Here is a 19621-nt window from a genome sequence, read left to right as displayed (position 1 = left end):
GAAAATTAGCCAAACCAGCTCCCTGAAGACACCCACCCTCTGCCTTCCTGTGCTGTGTGTATTTGCCATAGCTGTGGTTTAGCCTTTTGTATTCTTATTTGCTAAATGTGGTTGAATTACATATATAATTGTGGGGATGGAGAAGTCCTGCTTTGCCCTTGTTTTCATGGTGGCAATTCTTAACCAATTAAGTAGAGTTTGAGACCCAAGGTCAAGAACAGGTCCCAAGCCTACTCAGTCTTGAATGAAATTGGAGATATGTATGATGAACATTGCTTTTATGAACCAGTTAAGGCTGTAGAGATTGTGCTGGTTGCAGAGGGAGCCACTTGCTGTCTTACTGGAACTAAGGTACAAAATAGTGAATAAAAGTGATTGGGAAGTAACTATAACAGAGAAAATTGAAGGTTGTAAAACAAAGAAACAAAAATCCCAACAAAAAGTAGTACTTTAAAAGCATACATCACAAAAATCCATAGTAAAAAGCTTTTTGATTTCATGATGTGAAATTTTTTGATATACAGTGTAATTTTGAAGGGTGCCTAAAGTGCTTTATATAATTTGATTCTTTAAATGTGTGACTGAATTTGGACTAATATTATTTGGCTACTAGGATAGCAGAGAATGAATGCATGTGCAATTCAATTTACAGTGTCCCCAGTGCCTAGTGTGCTAGCTGCAGGAAAATTGCTTAGTTCTCTAGAGTTCCCCAGAGATTTTCTATTTAAAGTGTGCAATGACCATTAGTTAAGTGGGAATTAAAGGCTGGTCTTGGAATCTGAGTATCTGTGAATTTGAGAAAACTGGTCCATCTCTTCCTTCATGGGCCTTGGGGTTAACAGGACTGCCTACATTTCCCTCAACATGTTCATAATACTTGCAGCTCTGAATTAAAATAATGATTATAATCAAATCTCATGCTTCAGGGCTTCAGCCAATTGCCTGCAGCAGTCAAGAAGGATTTTTTTTCCCCTCTGCATTATGTATTCATTGGCAAGGAGGGAGATTTTCTTCATCTGAAGCAGCAGAGATTCCCCACAGTAGGGGACAAGACAGTGGACGTGGGGTGGACCAGATTATGCCTGGCTGGTGAATCTTGCTCACATGCTCAGGTCATATTAATTGCCAGATTCGGGATTTGGAAGGAAATTTCCCATAGGCCACATTAGCTGGAACCTTGGGGGTTTTCGCCTTCTGCTCCAGCATGATACTGGTTCACCTGCTGGAGTCATCTGGGCATAATCAGTTCCCTTCCATTGCTCAGGGCTTGGACATTGGGGACACCTTGACTCTCTTATTCTCTGCCTGTGGTGCATGGTTTAGTTTCCTGAAGATTGAAGAACTTTAGTGTAACTAAAGTCTTTGAGTTCAGCACAGAAGTATCGGAGTGAAATTTAATATCCTGTGATATACAGGAGGTCAGACTAGGTGATCTAATGGTCCCTTCTGGCCTTAAATTGTTTGAAACTATGAAAGAACAATCATGAGAACTATAAGATACTTTGATACTCTGTTTGCATTTAGTGGAAACCAAGTAATCCTGTTTGGTCATTTTTCTGGTTTTGAACATTAGAGAAGGATGATTTATGGATGACTGCTAGATGACATTAAGTGAGCACAGAGCCACATATGTTTTGTTGGTGCATCAGTATAACAGTATAGAGTGGCTATGTTGTCAGTGCCATCCACGAGTCAGATTGCTCATTCCATTTTAGTCATTGGGCCCAATTCACCTCAGTGCTATAGATGATCTTGGTGCAGAGAATGATGAGGGATTAAAGATGGTTTTATGCCACCTTTGTATCTCCCTGATGGTGGGGCCATCATGGGCTGGTTGAGCTCCCAACAGAGGTCGGAGCCTAGAAGGCTTGCACCTGGCTGCCAGTGGCAACCCAGGCCTCAGAATGTTATGGCCATATCTCTTTTTCCCAGGCTATGCTATCGACATGCCCCCTGCATCAGGGATTCCTGCTGGGTGTGGCACTGAGCCATTATCTCAACCTTGCACTTGCTGAGGATACCCCTCATGTTGAGAAAATTTCTCTATGAGCCCTGCAACAGTTTTCTTCTTTCTTTTTGATTCAGGAGCTGCAGGGCACCAATGAGTTGGGTCCATTGCTTGGTTGCGAGGGGGTGTAGAAAGATGAGGTTACATTTTCTTTTGTTGTTAAATAGCTCAAATGTTTTGTTTAACCCAGTGATTACTATTTCTGCTTTATGTAAACAAACCCCAGTTGCTAACTGAATTTCTCCCCCTCCCCCCCCAGGATGTCTTGCTGCTCTATTATGCGCAATGGTGTGGATTCTGTGCTTCTCTTAATCACATCTTTATCCAACTAGCACGCCTTCTGCCTCCAAATAACTTCACTGTGGCAAGGTAAAAGAATCTATCCTCATTTTCCACAGTATTTTTAACTATATTGTTGTGACTACTTAGACTTCCAGACATGCATATATGGATATTTTTTAGCTTGTAAAGTTGACATAGTGCCGTTAATTTCTACTAATTCATGTTTAATTTTAAATTAAGATTGCATGTCTGTCAAATTAGATTCAAGTCCCATGAATTTGTTGTAAGCCGTGCATTATAACATTACATAATAAGTTTAGAATATTACTATTAGATTCCAATTTAGTCTGTTTACTCAAAATTGAGTTGAGTGAGCTCATCAGCTCAGAGGCAAAATATATGTAAAGAGAAAGAAAAAATGTATACTGTACTTCGGGTAGATGCTTTCTCTCTCCTTTGTATGTACATTTTGTTTTCATGTAAGTAGTGACTATTATGCTAAAAGGTTTAGCACAGGGTGGTGGTTGGATTGCTGTCCTGCTAGGGTTTTTTGCACTTTTAAATAAAGTGATTTTTTTAATCTAGTACACAGTTTGTGGTAGATTGAAATCCTCAGAACTGATAGACTGCAAAACACAGAACCTGGTAAATCATGGGCGGCAAGAGTGCAAACTTTTTCACACCACTCCTCCAAAAGCCGTAGCAAAACCATGTGCAATATTATATTCTATTATTTGAGAAATAATATGGGATTATGAATCCAAGGCTATATTGTGCAAGGAGCAAGACTTTTGAGTGTTTAACAGTGCCACTTTGGCATTCCCTTACTGCCATGTCTTTTACATCAGCACTTGCAAACTCTTCTTGAGTTGCATCTTTTGCCATTTCACTCTGGCTGAAATTCACTTTGACCAAGGGCCAACCTGAGGCCTATTTATCACATAAGCCCAATTTTTAAGACTTTAAGTGGGAAACTATCATTTATGCTGGGACAAATCACACTCTCAATGAGTAATCTAAATCAGGGGTTCGCAAACTTATTTGATTGGGCCCCCCTTTTTTGTGCCTGTAGTTGTTTACACACACTCCCCTCCCACGAGTATATATACTGCCACCCAGCTCTGAAGGCAGAGTAGAGAGCAACGGCTGCTGGCTGGGCACCCAGCTTTGAAGGCAGCACCACGCCAGCAGCAGCACAGTGGCAATGTGAAAAATGATATTTGAGCTCCAGCTGCCCCCTTTATTTCTGCCTTCCAGGTGTGCATGGACCTTCTGTGTGAGCCCCAGCCACTTGGGGCTGACAGCCAGACCTCTTTTTAAAAAATAAAAAAAAAAGGCGTGCAGCTCATGCCTCCCTCGACACATTCCTTTGCCTCCCTTGGAAGGCCTGCCCCATAGATTGAGAACCACTGATCTATACAATACTTCATCCAAGTTTTGCCATTCCCTCTTACTGATAATATTTAACCTGTTGCACCATACATAGCTTAGGCTAATAGTGGAGCAAGAACGTCTTCAGTGGTCTGACAACCAGCTAGCGATATAGGTTTTTTTTAAGTAACTATAAGATGAATATAGTATTAGAAAAAAATCCTTTAATTTAATTAATCTTACTTTAATGAGCTGTTAAAACAATCCTAAAACCTGCTTTTCTAAGTAAATTCAAAATTTCACTCTGTCTTGGCACCAGCTTCCCTTGAGGTTTGATTGCTGAATTTCAGTTTTAATACAGGGTCTATTCTGTTTCTGTTCCCATCTTCTCTCTCATTCTCAGAGGTAGTGGAGTGGTTACTTTGGCTACTCTCCATATTCTTTTCCTTTCCTACACAGGAATCAGATGGTTCTGATTAACTGTAACAGAATCCACCTCCTGGTTTAAGAGGAGGTACAACATAATACAAACATAATATACCACTGTTATTACAGTGCAAGCACACACAAACAAATGAGGGGCGGGGGTTAGAAAGGCAAATAAAGGGATTGGACAGATTTCATTGGGGAGCAAGTTCCATGTTGTAGGGCCCACTGCCACAAAAACAGTCTCATGCCTCCTGCTATTTAAGCTTCCCATCCGTCAGTGAAAAGGCTAGTCTACATGCATTTTTTGTACTACTTCAACAATATCAGTTTCTAAACCATTATAGTTAAAACGGTACAAAAACTCCCCAAAGCTCAATGAATAAGTCTTCAGTGTAGCCAGGGCCAACACAGTTAAGACTTAAAAAAACAGCACTGCTAATTTAAAGTCAACCTACTGTAATAATAAACAGCTATAGATTATTGACAATCTGTACCCATCTGTAAGATGGTGCTCTCCTATTATAATGGATGAAACTCAAAAGTCTCAATATTGTCCAGAGCACACTAAACTTGTGGTGTCCTGGAATAAGTGATAAATAGCTGTGTATAAGCATACAGCTGAATGGATGCTTGCTGTGATGAGCCATATGAGGTGTTTCCTATTCTGAGGTCTGAACATCTCTCTCTCATATTATTGTTTATAATGAGAAATCTGGTTTTCTGGGAATGAAGATAAAGGGTTTTTTTAATTAATTGCTGTGTTATTAATTTACCAAATGTCTTTCCATATTTTTCCCAAGACAACATGTAGCTGACACCATACATCCTACACAGTTGCTAAACAAAATTTCTAATGATGGCTTTCTTTCCACTTACATTGTATAAATCAGGGGTTCTCAAACTTATTTGATTGGCCCCCCCTTCTTTGTTCCTGTAGTCGTTTACACACCATCTCCCCCAAAAGTACATATACTGCCACCCAGCTCTTAAGGCAGAGGCAGAGTGGAGAGCAGTGGCTGCTGGCTGGGCACCCAGCTCTGAAAGCAGCGCTGTGCCAGCAGCAGCACAGAAGTAACAGAGGCCATGTGAAAAATATTTGTCAATATCACTTTTCACAGCAGATTTATCACTCCATTGCCACACTTACTTCTGCGCTACTGCTGCCACCGTGGGCTAACAGCCAGAGCCCCACTGCCTTCAGGTGACGGATTGGAGTCGAGGGCGTGGGGGAAGAGTGTGAGCCTGGGTGTCGGGGCTCCAGCTGTCTCCTTTATCCCCACCTCCCAGCCTTCTGCAGGGCTGACAGTCAGAGCTCTCTCCTTCCCCCCCCCGCCCAAAAGCACACAGTTCGCGCCTCCTTTGATACATTCCCACGCCTCACTTGGGAGGCCTGCCCCATAATTTGAGAACCGCTGATATAAGTGATTGAAACGGCAGCCAATGGTTGTCGGATCAGCATATCTCAAAACAAGAGTTCTTCCCAGTACACACAGTAAGTGGCAATGATTAGTCCAGGTGTAATTCATTTACTGAATAAGAAAATTGTGACTATTTATACTAATTTCATTTTCTGGCAGGAAAATATCAGCTAGAGATCTATGTTATGACAGTTTGCTAAACTGGGATTAGTTGTCTTGAGTATTATGTGTAACTCTTCTAATTTGTCTTCACCATGTTTCTTATGTCAGAATACATTTAGGCATGTTTTCTCTTGTGACCTCTAATTCCCCTCCAAAATAAACAACAACACAAAGTGGATATTTCAGAAGCAAAAGTAATAGATGGAATGTTCAGCTGCATCTTTATCAGTTTATTTTTTCTTTTTGTTTTGTTTTTAACAGAATTGATGTCACTCGAAATGATCTTCCATGGGAATTTATGACGGATCGTCTCCCAACCATTTTGTTTTTTCCTTATAACAGGTAATGTCATTTCTTTCTCTTAAAGTTTTTTTTTCCATTTCTTGGAGTTTGAAAAATGAATCTGTTTACATGCCTAAGAGGAGAGGAAAGCCAAACAGCAATTCATTACCATGTATTCATCATTATTACCAATGCACTTTCTAAAATAGACATGCGGACAAATGATGATTTTCTGAAAGTGAATTAAATTATAGCCTGAGTGTTGTTATTTTATAGTTTGTCAGTATTTATTTGTAAACAGCAATATGTATTATTTACCTTATTTCCTCATATAATTTCCCTTCTCATTTGGTTGTGCAGCAGTTCTTTTGGCATTGTCAGAATTGACTAGTGAGTGAGAACTGGAGGGAAGAGAGTGACAGAAAAAGAGGCATGGTTGAAAAAGAGACTGTGAGAGATGTCAAAGGATCACACAATGGGTTCTTGAAGTAAGAGGCAAGACTTCTTGCCAGTTTTCTATCAGAAAAAGTTAAAATAGGCCTGGGCTGAGGCAAAGGGTCAAGCTCTTTCCTAGTTAAACTAATCCATACGTCTTATCTCTTAATAAGATCATTTTAAAAAATAAATAAAGTTAAAAACAGGCAAGAATTTAAAAGCTAAATTAAAATAGAAAGTTGTCTTGAATTTATATTAAAAATGCTAATAGGCAAAAGTTAAAAATAAAAGCAATAAAAGTCAAGGAGTTGGAAGTTAAAGGGAAACTCATTGTATCCTCTGGTCATAATGGTTTCCTCTGGCCTTAAAAAAATCTGTGACTCTTTTACCCTACTCCTTGGTGTCAATGATTATATTGTAAGTTGTTTGGGGAAGTTTCTTATATGTTTGTAAAGTGCATAGAACCTTCCTAAATAGTAACAGTTTAATGTCTGGGTGGAATTGACGGCTTCTCATTTCACCCAGACAGAGCCTTCTGAACCATCATTGGTTAAAGTCTCCTTCAGCAAGGAACCATTGTTAAAACTGTTTTGAAATTGTACTGGTCTTTAATATGAGATTGTCATGTCTGCATATGATGAGTCAAATGAGAAACAAGATTTTGCAAATATTAACCATATTCTTGTATTGTTTTTCTGCAGTGTTTGTTAAAGCTAAGTTTTATTTCAACCTATGAATATATCAAACACTGTGCTACAGGTCAAGGGAAAACCACATATGTAAACCAAGTTACATCATGTAAAAATTTCCGGAGTAAACTATCAGTGGTTGGTGAAAGATTTTCTCATGCAAACTGCATTTAATATTTCACAAAACACTTTGATACAAGTGCAATATTTTTTCAAAGTTTTAAATAATGTTTTGGGGAAATATCAATTACTTCATCTGTCACCAGGATCTTTAATGTTACTGGTTCTGTTTCTCTTTTACCGTAGCAATGAACAATCACACTGCACTGCTCTAACTTACATCGCAGAAAATGTTAGTATTGCAAAGCACCTTTTTTTTTCAGTATGACTCATTAGCAAATCATTGACCTTTCATAAGGGAAGAGCTAACTTCTGAATTAAATGTAACACATCTTCGCTGCATGAAGAGTGGTACTTCTTGATTTAAAAATAAATCTTTAGTAGATTAATACCTCCATAGCAGAATGATGATAAAATTTCCAAAGCAAAATGCCAGGAAGACTAGGAAATGTAAATATTGATAAGAGGAAGTGCTTCTAAAAAAGACTAAAAATACTAGTCTATGGTGGTTTCATTTATCCAGATAGACCAAAAAAAAAAAAAAACCACCCCAACAAATTGTAGAACCACCAGGAAATGAACAAGGAAAACAACATTTTAGGAAGTATTAGCATAATATAATATGATATACAGAATAATCTTGGGTTCTATGAAAAAAGAGTGCCACACTTTTGTATGGTTTTTGAGGAAACAAGATGAAGAAAATGTGCTTGGTAATTTTTTTCAAGGTTTTCTTCTTAACTCTTATGGGTTTGGAGGGATTTATGGTTTGGGTTATCACAAATAGTAAACCTTCTTTCACTTTTAGGAAACTCTCTTTCATCTTCAGAAATAAAGTTGGGAATCGCTAATTTTATTGAATTTAGAAGCTCAGAAAAATATATATGTAAATTTCAGAGTACACTGTAGATTAGTGGGTTTTTTTTTAAACAATTTGTGTATAGGCAGAGATCCTAAAGTTACCTTTAATTGCAATCAAAATTAAAATCAAATGTAAAGTTCTGCTTAGAAGAGTGTGTGTGTGTGGGGGGGTGTCTTTCACTGTAGCAATCAACCAATTAAACTTCTGAGTTCATGTCATATTATACAGAATTGTATGAAAATACAGGGGGTGCGGTTGGGTTTCTGTTACCATTTGAATGACTGTTTCAACAAACGGGAAAAAACCCCAGAACTTTATGTTCCTAGAATTTGTTATGGCTATGAGTGGACTCCTGTATGAAATCCACTGTGGACAACGGCAAGCAGCTTTAATGTACTGCTTCACTGGTCAGATACTGTAGAAATGGGCACTGCGGAAAAATTTTAAGTGGCCACTGTGTCACAAAAATATATATGACATTGTTTCTGTAGATTTCTAAGCAAGTGCTTTAAACTCCGTTCCATGATCAAAAACTAAATATGTACTGTACAGAGCATATTCAGGAACTTTTTTGGGGGAGGGTTGTTTGGTCATATTAGTTTATCACCAGTATTAATATTTTTCCTGATATTTGAAACACTTTGGGGGAAACCACTTTTGTATATTGGCTGAGATTTATTACAAGCCAATTAAATTAGTTTTATTTCTGTTGATTTTGAAGACAAATCAATTAAACACTCGTTCATTCCTTTCCCAGCATAGTTTCACAGACTTGTTTCTGAACAGGTCTCCTATGTCTAAGTGGCTATAACAGAAAAAGACATTTTAAACAGATGTGCCATTTGGACTTTGATATGTTTGGAGTCTGGGAGGACAAAGACCCAAGAGAGGATTTATTGCTTTTCTATTGTATTTCATGTTCTTTTTCTATTTTTCTTCTTATTGTAAAGCAATATCCAGAGGCACATTTTTCTTTAAGAAAAATAAAGTTCACACTTGGAGTTGAGAGTAAAGTTAACGTTTCTTCAGGTAGATTTTAAAAAGAATATTGTCAAGCTTGTTAGACCTAAGGGTATGTCTACACTACAGGATTATTCCGATTTTACATAAACCGGTTTAGTAAAACAGATTGTATAAAATAGAGTGCACGCGGCCACACTAAGCACATTAAATCCACGGTCCAAGGCTAGCATTGATTTCTGGAGCGTTGCACTGTGGGTAGCTATTCCGTAGCTATCCCATAGTTCCCACAGTCTCCCCCGCCCCTTGGAATTCTGGGTTGAGATCCCAGTGCCTGATGGGGCAAAAATCATTGTCGTGGGTGGTTCTGGGTAAATGTCGTCAGTCATTCCTTCCTCCAGGAAAGCAACGGCAGACAATCATTTTGCGCCCTTTTTCCCTGGATTGCCCTGGCAAACGCCATATCATGGCAACCTTGGAGCCTGTTTTGCCTCTTGTCACTGTCACCGTATGTGTACTAGATGCCGCTGACAGAGGCGATTCAGCAGCGCTACACAGCAGCATTCATTTGCTTTTGCATGATAGCAGAGATGGTTATCAGCCGTTCTGTACCATCTACCATGCCATTGTAAATTGGCAATGAGATGACAGTTACCAGTCTTTTTGTGCTGCACCATCTGCTGCTGTCATAGGTGCCCCTGGCTGAGATCGGCCGGGGGCGCAAAAGACAGAAATGGGAATGACTCCCCAAGTCAATCCCTCCTTTATGGTATCTAAAAATAGAATCAGTCCTGCCTAGAATATGGGGCAAGTGTACTGGAGAACCAGTGTATCAGAGAACCAGAGAGCACAGCCGCTCCATGTCAGATCCCGCAGAAATGATGAGCTGTATGCCATTCACAGGGGTTGCCCCTACAACAACCCCACCTGTTGATTCCCTCCTCCCCCAGCCTTCCTGGGCTACCGTTGCAGTGTCCCCCATTTGTGTGATGAAGTAATAAAGAATGCAGGAATAAGAAACAGTGACTTGTTAGTGAGATATGAGGGAAAGGCAGCCTCCAGCTGCTGTGATAGTCCAGACAGGACATTAAGCAATGTGGGGGAGAGGAGCCCAGCATCCCGCTGCTATGATAGTCCAGGCAGAACAGAATCTTTTCTTTACACATGAAAGGCGGGGGCTGATGGAGCTCAGCCCCCTGTTGCTATGATGAAGATGGTTACCAGCTGTACTGTACCATCTACTGGGAATGATCCTGAGTTTTTTATCCAGGTGCACACAGCCAACCTCACCGGAGGCCAGCCAGGAGCACTCACGGGCTGATGATGAGGACAGATACCAGTCCTTTTGTACTGCACCATCTGCCACAAGGCTGATGATGACGATGGATATCAGCCATATTGTACCATCAGCCACCCATGAGGGGGGGCGAGGATGCTGCCGTTGACTGCTGCAGCATTGCGTCTATCAGCAGCATTCAGTAAACATAGGGTGACATTTAAGAGTCAAGAGAGGATTTTTTTCCTTTTACTTCTGAGGGTGGGGGAGGGGGGTAAATTGACGAGCTATGCCCTGAACCACCGCGGACAATGTGTTTGACACTACAGGCATTGGGAGCTCAGCCAAGAATGCAAATGCTTTTCGGAGACTGCAGGAACTGTGGGATAGCTTGAGTCCTCAGTCCCCCCTCCCTCCCTCCATGAGCGTCCATTTGATTCTTTGGCTTTCCGTTACGTTTGTCACGCAGCAGCGTGCTGAGTCTCTGCTGTGGCCTCTGTCTGTAGATTTTTTAAAAATGCTTTGGAATTTCGTCTTCTGTAACGGAGCTCTGATAGAACAGATTTGCCAGCCCATACAACGATCACATCCGTACGGTCCATGCTGGAGCTCTTTTTGGATTTGGATTTCGGACTGCATCGCCACCCGTGCTGATCGGACCTCTACGCTGGGCAAACAGGAAATGATATTCAAAAGTTCGCGGGGCTTTTCCTGTCTACTTGGCCACTGCATCCGAGTTCTGATTGCTGTCCAGAGCGGTCAGTGGTGCACTGTGGGATACCGCCCGGAGGCCAATACCGTCGATTTGCGGCCACACTAACCCTAATCCGATATGGTAATACCGATATTAGCGCTACTCCTCTCATTGGGGAGGAATACAGAAACCGGTTTAAAGAGCCCTTTATATCGATGTAAAGGGCCTCTTAGTGTGGACGGGTGTGGCATTAAATCGGTGTAACGCTCCTAAAACCGGTTTAAACGCGTAGTGTAGACCAGGCCTAAGAACTGGCTTGCCATGATATTGGGGCCATATTGAAAATTGTGTTCTCTGGATTATTTTAAATTTATTTATTTTTTGCACCAAATATTCCACATTGCCTTGTGTAAAATTTTGCCTGACTCCCATTTTAAGAGTCAGTTTCAGTTTTTTTCAGTTTCTTGTAACTTTGCCAAACTGTAACCATTTGGGCTAAAATTTTACATGCTGGCTGTGCAAGTTGGGCTGAATTTTTTTGAAATTTTCAGCTAAAATGGTTTAGCTGTTTCCAAGACTGGGCTAGGGATAAATACGTAGATTGCCCGTATTTTAAAAAAATCTGTCAGTCTTTTCTTAGAACAGCTGTTGTGCCCCCCTTCCTTCTCCTCCCCTCCCCAATGCTTGGAGCAGGGACTTGACATTTGATGGGGAGTGGTTTTAGTGTCAGGGATATGCCTTTTGTCGTCTCCACGAAAATCTGCACATATTTGTCCAAGCTGTAAACTCAAGTTATAAAAGAGGCAGGGATCCTGTGGCAAAACTAGTATGCGATCATGTGCTTAAAAACTCTCCTGATGAATATGCATACAGGAACTGAATTAAGGGTGCACGGTGCTTGAGTTTGCAACCTTAATATTCTTTTAATGTAGTTTTTTTGTGTGCAATTATTTTAAAAGTAGATTTTTAGACTTTTATTGAACTTACTTACTCGTGACTTCAGGGGCGGCTCTACGAATTTGGCCGCCCCAAGCAGGGCGGCATGCCGCAGGGGGCGCGCTGCTGGTCCCGCGGCTCCGGGGGACCTGTTGCAGACGCGCCTGCGGAGGGTGCGCTGGGAGGGCGGCAGGCGGCTCCGGCAGACCTTCCGCAGTCATGCCTGTGGGAGGTCCACCCGAGCCGCGGGACCAGCGAACCCTCCGCAGTCATGCCTGCGGGAGGTCCGCTGATCCGGTGGACCTCCCGCAGGCATGACTGTGGAAGGTCCGCCGGAGCCGCCTGCCGCCCTGCCGGCAAAATGCCGCCCCAAGCGCGCGCTTGGCGCGCTGGGGTCTGGAGCCGGCCCTGCGTGACTTAAATGGTACTGAACCAACCCGTGCCCATGTGCTCTGTCATGTGATAGCAATCTCTGTCATAAGGTGTGAGTCTTATTTTTCTTTTATCTAGTCTTACTAATCTGCTGCAATGTTTGCCTTCCTGCTCCCTCCCTCTCATTGTTTAATTGCTTGTCTTTCCTCTCTTCTCTCTGCTCTGTTTTCTTCCTAATGCTATTATCTGGTGTGTATTTTTAAAAACCAATCTTAGAGGGTTATTTTGGAGCCCATCACCATAATATCTAAGCAGTCCGTTATCTTTTAGGCTCATGGTTTAGTAAAACGTGACTTTTCCCCTCACTGTGTTTCTATAAACAACAGTTTAGCATTTGTGATGTACACCGATGGGTGTGTGTGGGTGTAAAGAAATGGTTGTGATGTAATAAATGGTCATTACTATATATGAGTAAATTTTGTCTTTGTGTAGATTCCATATTTCTGCCAAATCATGACAAGCTGTATTAAATGTGTGTGCTCTTGTAGTTAGCAATTGAGAAACACAAGACTAAGAGTATAGAAGTGACTTGTCTGATCATGAGACGTTTGTAGGGGAAAAGAACCTTATCCATGTAATTACTTGTTTACTCTTTCAAGAATAGCTTAGCTTTGAACAGGAACTTCATTTGGCACAGGTTTTTGGACCGTTAGTAAAAGGAGATCATGTTGCTTTTCCTACCTGAAGTGGAATAAACAGAAGCTGCCATAAATTAAATGAAGTAAACAAACAATGTAATGTAGTATGAACGTTCCGTACGTCAATAAATTAGAGTATTTTCCAGGATTTCATAGAGAGGATCTTTTGAGGCAGCAGTGCGCTTAATAGGTCAACATAAGTACATACTCTTCCCTCTTCCCTATGTATAAACAACTAAAGCAGTCCAGGAAGCGTTGTTTTAGATTCAGGCCTGGGCTACACTAGCGGGGGGAGGGGAAAAGAGGGGGGTTCGAACTAAGATATGAAACTTCAGCTACGCTATTCATGTAGCTGAAGTCGAAGTATCTTAGTTCGACTTACCTGGCCGTCCTCACGGCGGCAAGTTGACTGCCGTGGTTCCCCTGTCGACTTCGCTTACTCCTCCTGCCGAGGTGGAGTATGGGCGTCGATTCGCGGATCGATTTATCGCGTCCAGACGAGACGCAATAAATCGATCCCCGATACATGGAACACTACCCACCGATCCAGCAGGTAGTATAGACGTACCCTTAGATGATTTGGAAGGGTATTTGGAGTTGGCAGTTGTGTCCATTTTACAGAAGTGATAGCAGTACCTTTGTGAGGCATTAGGTACTACAGTTAGATCTGTGAATAGGTGGAATATTGGGCATCCCATTCTGACCAGATTTTCTCATTTCCTCTCCAGCCAGGAAACAATCTAGTGTATTTTTCAACCCTCATCTCATTCTTTTCTTTCTGTAGCTTTTCTGCTCCAGTTTGGAGGTATGCCTTTTAGTCCTTTTGGGTAACCTCAGATATTGGTCACCTTTTTAATGGTGTTACTGATTGATCCAGAGTCAGCTACCACTATAATGTACTGACCTGGTTTTGTCCTCTTATCTTCATTGTTTTTCTCAGGTATTGTATTGGGAAACTAACATACATTCATCCTACTGCTTAGCTAATTGGCCTTATTGCTGCATAGAGGATATATAGAGTTCTTGAGCTAAGAGTTCATGTCAGTTTTCTCTACATTTCTTCTCTTAAACAAGAGCCAAAAAGCATAAGCAGCTTTGCTAAGTAAGAGTCAAATTCTCAGTCCTTAATTGAACAAAATACTCACTGAAGTAGATAGGAGTCTTGGTAGATGGCAGATTTTCGGCCGTAATTAATTGTTTTATTGCTCCATCTCCATCATACTCATGATTCTAGAGATTAATTTAGGCATGGAAACTGGCCTTCTTATTTTTTTATTTTTTTTTTGGACAGCTATGTCTTTGTCACCAACCTGCATGATCTTGGCGTTCAGAACAGTGAATTTTGTGTGCTTCACTGCTGAGTCTTTAAATAAGGAAAGCTGCAACTTCTAGCTTCTGTATTTTATAGTAATGGGACTTTTATCCTTAGTTCAGCAAAACTCCCATTAACTTCAGTGGGAACTTTGCTTGATTCACCAAGTCTAAGCATGATAATGTTTTTGCAGTTTGATTCTTTCATGGATTAGGCAGCTAAATAGAATTCAAAGAGTTTTTCACTGTTTTGTTTCACAGAACTATATAAGGTATAATAGTCCTATCATTTAGTCATCTTTGAAACATCCAATTCTGTTGTTTTTATTGCCTGGTCTGAAGAGTATATTGTGCTGACTGATTCAATACCAGGACTGGGCTACAGTGTTGTATCTTTCTTCTTTCGGAATAGTCCATTTTGGGTGCATTCCGCATGTAATGCTTTTACCCATCTCACTTTGATTCACTCACAGCCAGGCTCCCCCTCTCAATACTTCCTCAGGGTGATCAACACGAGTTTATCCAATTTGATGGGTCACACTGTGTGCCTATTACATGCTGTAAAGCCCGTTACTGATTTGGCAAACAAAGGAACTTTGTAGAAAAGAGTGCAGCTGGTGCTTTTCAACAAATCTCTGAATTTGGACGGAGGGATTATGATCACGGTTGGAGTTCCTGAATATACGAGTTGTTTCTCTCGCCAGTGAAGTTCTGCAGCATAAGATAGCGAGTCCAATGCCCAGTTCTCCTCAACAACTTTAACATTGTCTCAATAAATCTCAGATTTGTATCTAATAAACAAACAGGATTTTGCTGGTTAATATATAAAAGTGTACCCCAGGCTTAGTACTTGTCTTAAGCACAGATATTCCTGATTAGAAATTGTGGAAATATGACAGTTTCCCACTAATTTCCAGTAGGTGGTAACAAGTTTTTTTTTTGTCTGGAAACTGCATAGTATGAGATCTAGTATAAGGGGGAAAGTACACTTTGGACTGGATGTTTCCTTCGTTACCTCACTTAGAGTTGAATTAAGGCAAATTTGTATAAAACCAGTTACCTCTATTCAGAAAAATCACTGTTTTCTATAGTAAGAGATATTTTATCTTCACCATATTAAAGGTGAAAAAGCTTGGGGGGGAGGGGGAAGGTGTATATTATTTTTCCATTCAAAAATGTTTTAGATACTAAAAACCACAAATTACTTCAACATTTTTATTAACAGTGTAAAATTGTAACCTACTATATAACCCTTTAAACTGGGTCTGTTTCGAACCGAACTGTGCCATTTTGTTGGGTACCTGCAATTTAAAAACCAACCCGAGGAAAACACAGTATGGTTATGATTGTTGTTGAGCATTTGCAAGTGTGGTTTTCTATTAAAATGACATACAGGACTGAATACTGCATATTCCAGTAATCTGCTTAGGGCAAGGACAAGAGTAGGAGAGAATCTTTCTTTCCCTTCAGCTGAAGTGCAATAGCATTTACTCTTAAACAGAAGGCTTTCCCTGCTCATTAACATGGTGGAATAGGGCCTTGCTATGTTTCATACACTTTGTTTTAAAATAGAAAGTTTGAGTGGTAGCTTCTGTAAATCTGTAGCTGCAGAAAACTAAAGAAAGAGAGAAACCCTCTTTCTTCATTAATATTGCCCTACCCCAGGCTTCTGACCACAGTCGTCAGTGCTTTGGACACCTAGATCTTAAAACTCAAATTCTTACAAAGCAGAAAAGAAAAATCTCAGATTTTCTTTAGAGGGACATTTAATCTGGTTCCTCCATTATAAAGTAAGGAGTCAGTATTTTATGACTGTTGTTGAACTGGTTTCTTAACACATCAGAGTAACTAAATTTTCTGCAGCAACCCCTTCCTCCTCCATTACCCTCTAAATAGAGGAATTCTTCCTGACATTTAACCCTTTTTCTTACGGCACTCTACATATTGCTTTAATATACACCAGAAAAGGATTACTACACAATTGTTTTATGGTTGAAGGGCATTACACAACCATTTCCTTTACAAAAGCTGGGTTAGCATTTTGTTCCCTTTCATAAATCTAACAGGGGGGAGGGGCTGGCTACTTGTGACTTGTTCTAGAGTTAAGGAAATTAAAACAGCTTTCAAAAAGCTTCCCTATTATTTACCTGTTTAGAATTTGACAAACTGCTCAACCAGGAGAAAATATGATTGTTGTAAACTTAGGCCCAAATTCTGGTCCTCTACCCTCAAATGCAGGCAGATTCCCTAGATTTGGATTGTATGCTTCTGTGGCCCACGTTCTGCTCATTCATACCTGTGCTTTTATTCTAAGCCCTGAAAGGTGCTTAATGTTTCCTTTCAAGAAGAATTTAAATAGGAAGGCACTTATGCTTTCATTCAAAAACAAAATGGGGGCACTGAGGGAAGTGCAGGGATAAAAACAGCTCTTTCATGCTGGGTCATTTCTATTCTGAGCTCAACACACGCACAAAATCAAGTTCTTCATTATGAGATAATCAATAATAGGTTATGATTTTACAAGCTTTTCACTGAACTTATTGAGGTTGCTTCTTGAGGTCGGCTCTTTCAGGGAAACCAGTCAGAAATAGTGCTGCAGACCAGCTGTTTATCTGTACCTACCTGTGCTAAGCTTCAAGTTTGGTTTTTCTTGTAGAAGTCAGGCATAGGATAGCACTACAGGAACTTAGAGGTGGAGCATCATCTCTGTGTTCCTTGGATTGGCTGTAGTACCACTACATGGGAGAATGGTGGGGAAAAATGTAAAAGTATCAAATTGAGCAGTAAGTTTGAATAGTTTAAGTGGAGCAGCAATGCACACTGAAAAGGGGTAATTCTGATGCACTTAAAGAATCTCCATTTGTTACTGTGCCATGGGCAGTATGTGTCTGCTATTTCACTCCCCAGGTAAGTTTTTGCTTTGTTAGCGTTCAGTCTTTCACATTGAATACTGGCTTATACTTCATAGCAGGGTCTCAAACTAAGCCTGAGCTCTAGGAGCATGTTTACCTCTCTCACGGAATGGAAGAGGCAATGATTCATTTTTCTTCCCTAGGAATACTCACTTCAGAAACAAGGGTTGGAAGTTTTCTGGTAGCCTGTATACTCTTATTGATTTGGGAAATGAACATTGCATCATAAAGTGTACTATAATGTTTTCCCTGGAACTAAGTTGTCAAATTGGTGTTTCTACAACAGGAAACTTTGACACAAACTACACAACTTCTGCTGCTTTGGAAGGAGGATTTTAATTTACCAATTATTATGCCTTTATTTAGCAGGCAGGTCTCAGTCAGAGTTTAGATTTGCTATAGTGCTGTGTGTTTGTAAAGCACTAAGCCTTTGGAAATATTGAATCAGAAAAGCCTTGTCCTCTAGGAATAGCTCTATTTGCTGTCTTAGATACAATGGCCTAGTGTATAAATTCAGTTTCCAAAAAAAAATTGCAAACACCAATTGTAAACTAAATGTCTAGGGGTGTGCCTTAAGTACAGTGAAACTAAAGGATTTTTTTTTCTTGCATCTTAGATTTTCAAAAATGAAGGACCAAGGACTACCTTTCAACTACTTTGATAACATTGAGTTAGGAGGCTTATACCTCTGTCAGAATTGTTTAAGCAGAATGAAAGTTGCCTTTAGATGTAAGATATATTATCAGCTTGTAGGACACTAAGACTTTAATTGCACCTGCAAATTAAATGTCAACACTACTGCCCTTCCCCCCCATACTAAGAGTCACCTCTTCAGCCCCATTTCCTGAGGAAGCATGTATTTAAGCCCTACAGTTTACCTTGAAGGGTGTTAAAGTTGGGTTTTTCTGAACTAGAATGGGTGAGCAAAAGCAAGTTCCAGAGCAGAGAAACATCATTTCCCCCCTCAAACAAGTCTAGGGATTCTTAGTAACCTTAACAGATCAACTGAGGGGCTAGAGTACAACAAATGAGGTAGCCCCTTTACTATAGGCAGGATTCTGATGACTAGAAAACAGATCTAATACTGTCTTGAATTATAGATATGTAACCTGCCTGCCTCTGTAGTCCAGGGACCAGTTATAAAATGCTCCAGCAATGGTTTGCTTGATCAGCCATTAAGCCATACTGAATTAAGTGATGTCTGAGTGGTGTAGGTGGTGATAGATGCTAGATAAGTAGCTTTCAAATAAGTGGACAATTCTGACAGAAGGGGTATAGATCTACTGTAATTCATTATAAGTTTGGGCCTCAACATTTTGAGGTAGTGATGGAAAAATTAGTTCCCATCCTGTTGGGTACAGTAAGTCTTAAATTTTGCTTGCAACACTACTGAGTCTAAGCTTCCAGAATTGTATGCATGGTATTCTAGTGGTAGGAAGGGCACGCTGTAGTTTGGGGGGCAGGGGGAGAGAGAGAAGCTGCTTTTGAAGAAATGCCTTTGAGGGAGTAGTAGTCTTGGACAAGAGATTTTGGCTAGTGCATGCATCAAGTAAAACTTAAGACAAGTTTACTAGAGGAAAACTGGCATCAAGTCTGTTTGAAAATCAAGTTTTTTACAAGGAGATATTGTGAAGTCAAGCTCTGTCCCATGTTATATACTAAATCAGTTTTAGCCATCTTCCAACCTCTATTTGTTTTCACCAAATAATAGGATGACAAAATAGAAGCTATTGCTTGCTAAAATGACATCGGTTTCTGAAGTATTAGTTGTTAATGTAACTATGCTCTAAAGCCATCAGTATTGGTAGCAGATACTGACAGCTTTAGAATGCTTCTTGCTGAGTGAAAGTAGTGTAGTGTTGGTTCAGAATACTTAGTGTAAACTTTTTTCTTCCTCTACTTTGTTAATGGAGTCTTCAGTGGTATTGGCATGAGGATGAAGATGAGATCTATAACTGGCTTATCACTGTATTCATGTTAACTTAAAGTACTGTTTAAGTAGTGTTGCATTGCAAAAAACTAAAGATTTTTTTTTTTAAAACCTCAAATTGTGATTTATTACCTCTCTGAAGTCAGGAAAGAAACTTAATGAGGTTTATCTAATGAAACTGAAAGCATACAGCTACTAGCAGGCTGTGTCCTAATGTGGAGAATTAATTTTTGGAAGCATGAAAAAAAAAAATCAGCTATCTTAATTTGCCCCTCCACAATGTAGGTGTAGGTTATATTATGGAAAAAGGCATAAGGATTCTCTTGCTTAAAATTATGTGTACAGAATGGTAGTTAAATAGAAGTGAGCTCTACAAATTTAATTTTCATATCTGCTGTTTAAGATCTAAACCAAATTACAGTGTTCAGACAAATAGCCAAAGACATTTGAAATGCACTAATCTACCTGTATGTT

At 40.1% G+C, this 19621-nt stretch overlaps 1 protein-coding gene and 1 long non-coding RNA gene across 4 annotated transcripts in view; one reads left to right on the top strand and one right to left on the bottom strand.

The window, feature by feature from the left end:
- Positions 1 to 19621, top strand: part of TXNDC11 (thioredoxin domain containing 11) — a 105355-nt gene that overhangs the window by 84962 nt on the left and 772 nt on the right. For 2 of the 3 annotated variants that reach the window (XM_039492917.1, XM_039492919.1), the window contains 2 exons: positions 2268 to 2377; positions 5932 to 6012. In XM_039492917.1, the coding sequence (XP_039348851.1) occupies positions 2268 to 2377; positions 5932 to 6012 (191 nt within the window). Of the gene's footprint in view, positions 1 to 2267; positions 2378 to 5931; positions 6013 to 17833; positions 19620 to 19621 lie in introns of those variants that run through there. The other variant, XM_039492918.1, reaches the window with a different exon arrangement.
- On the bottom strand, positions 5981 to 16969 carry LOC120373882. Its single transcript, XR_005585783.1, has 3 exons — positions 16928 to 16969; positions 6271 to 6353; positions 5981 to 6085 (listed from the first exon to the last, which is right to left on the bottom strand). It is a non-coding gene; the product is annotated as an uncharacterized LOC120373882 (long non-coding RNA).

This window comes from Mauremys reevesii, linkage group 10, assembly GCF_016161935.1.
Source record: "Mauremys reevesii isolate NIE-2019 linkage group 10, ASM1616193v1, whole genome shotgun sequence".
Classification (NCBI taxonomy): domain Eukaryota; kingdom Metazoa; phylum Chordata; order Testudines; family Geoemydidae; genus Mauremys; species Mauremys reevesii.
This window is presented reverse-complemented; position numbering and strand designations above follow the sequence as displayed.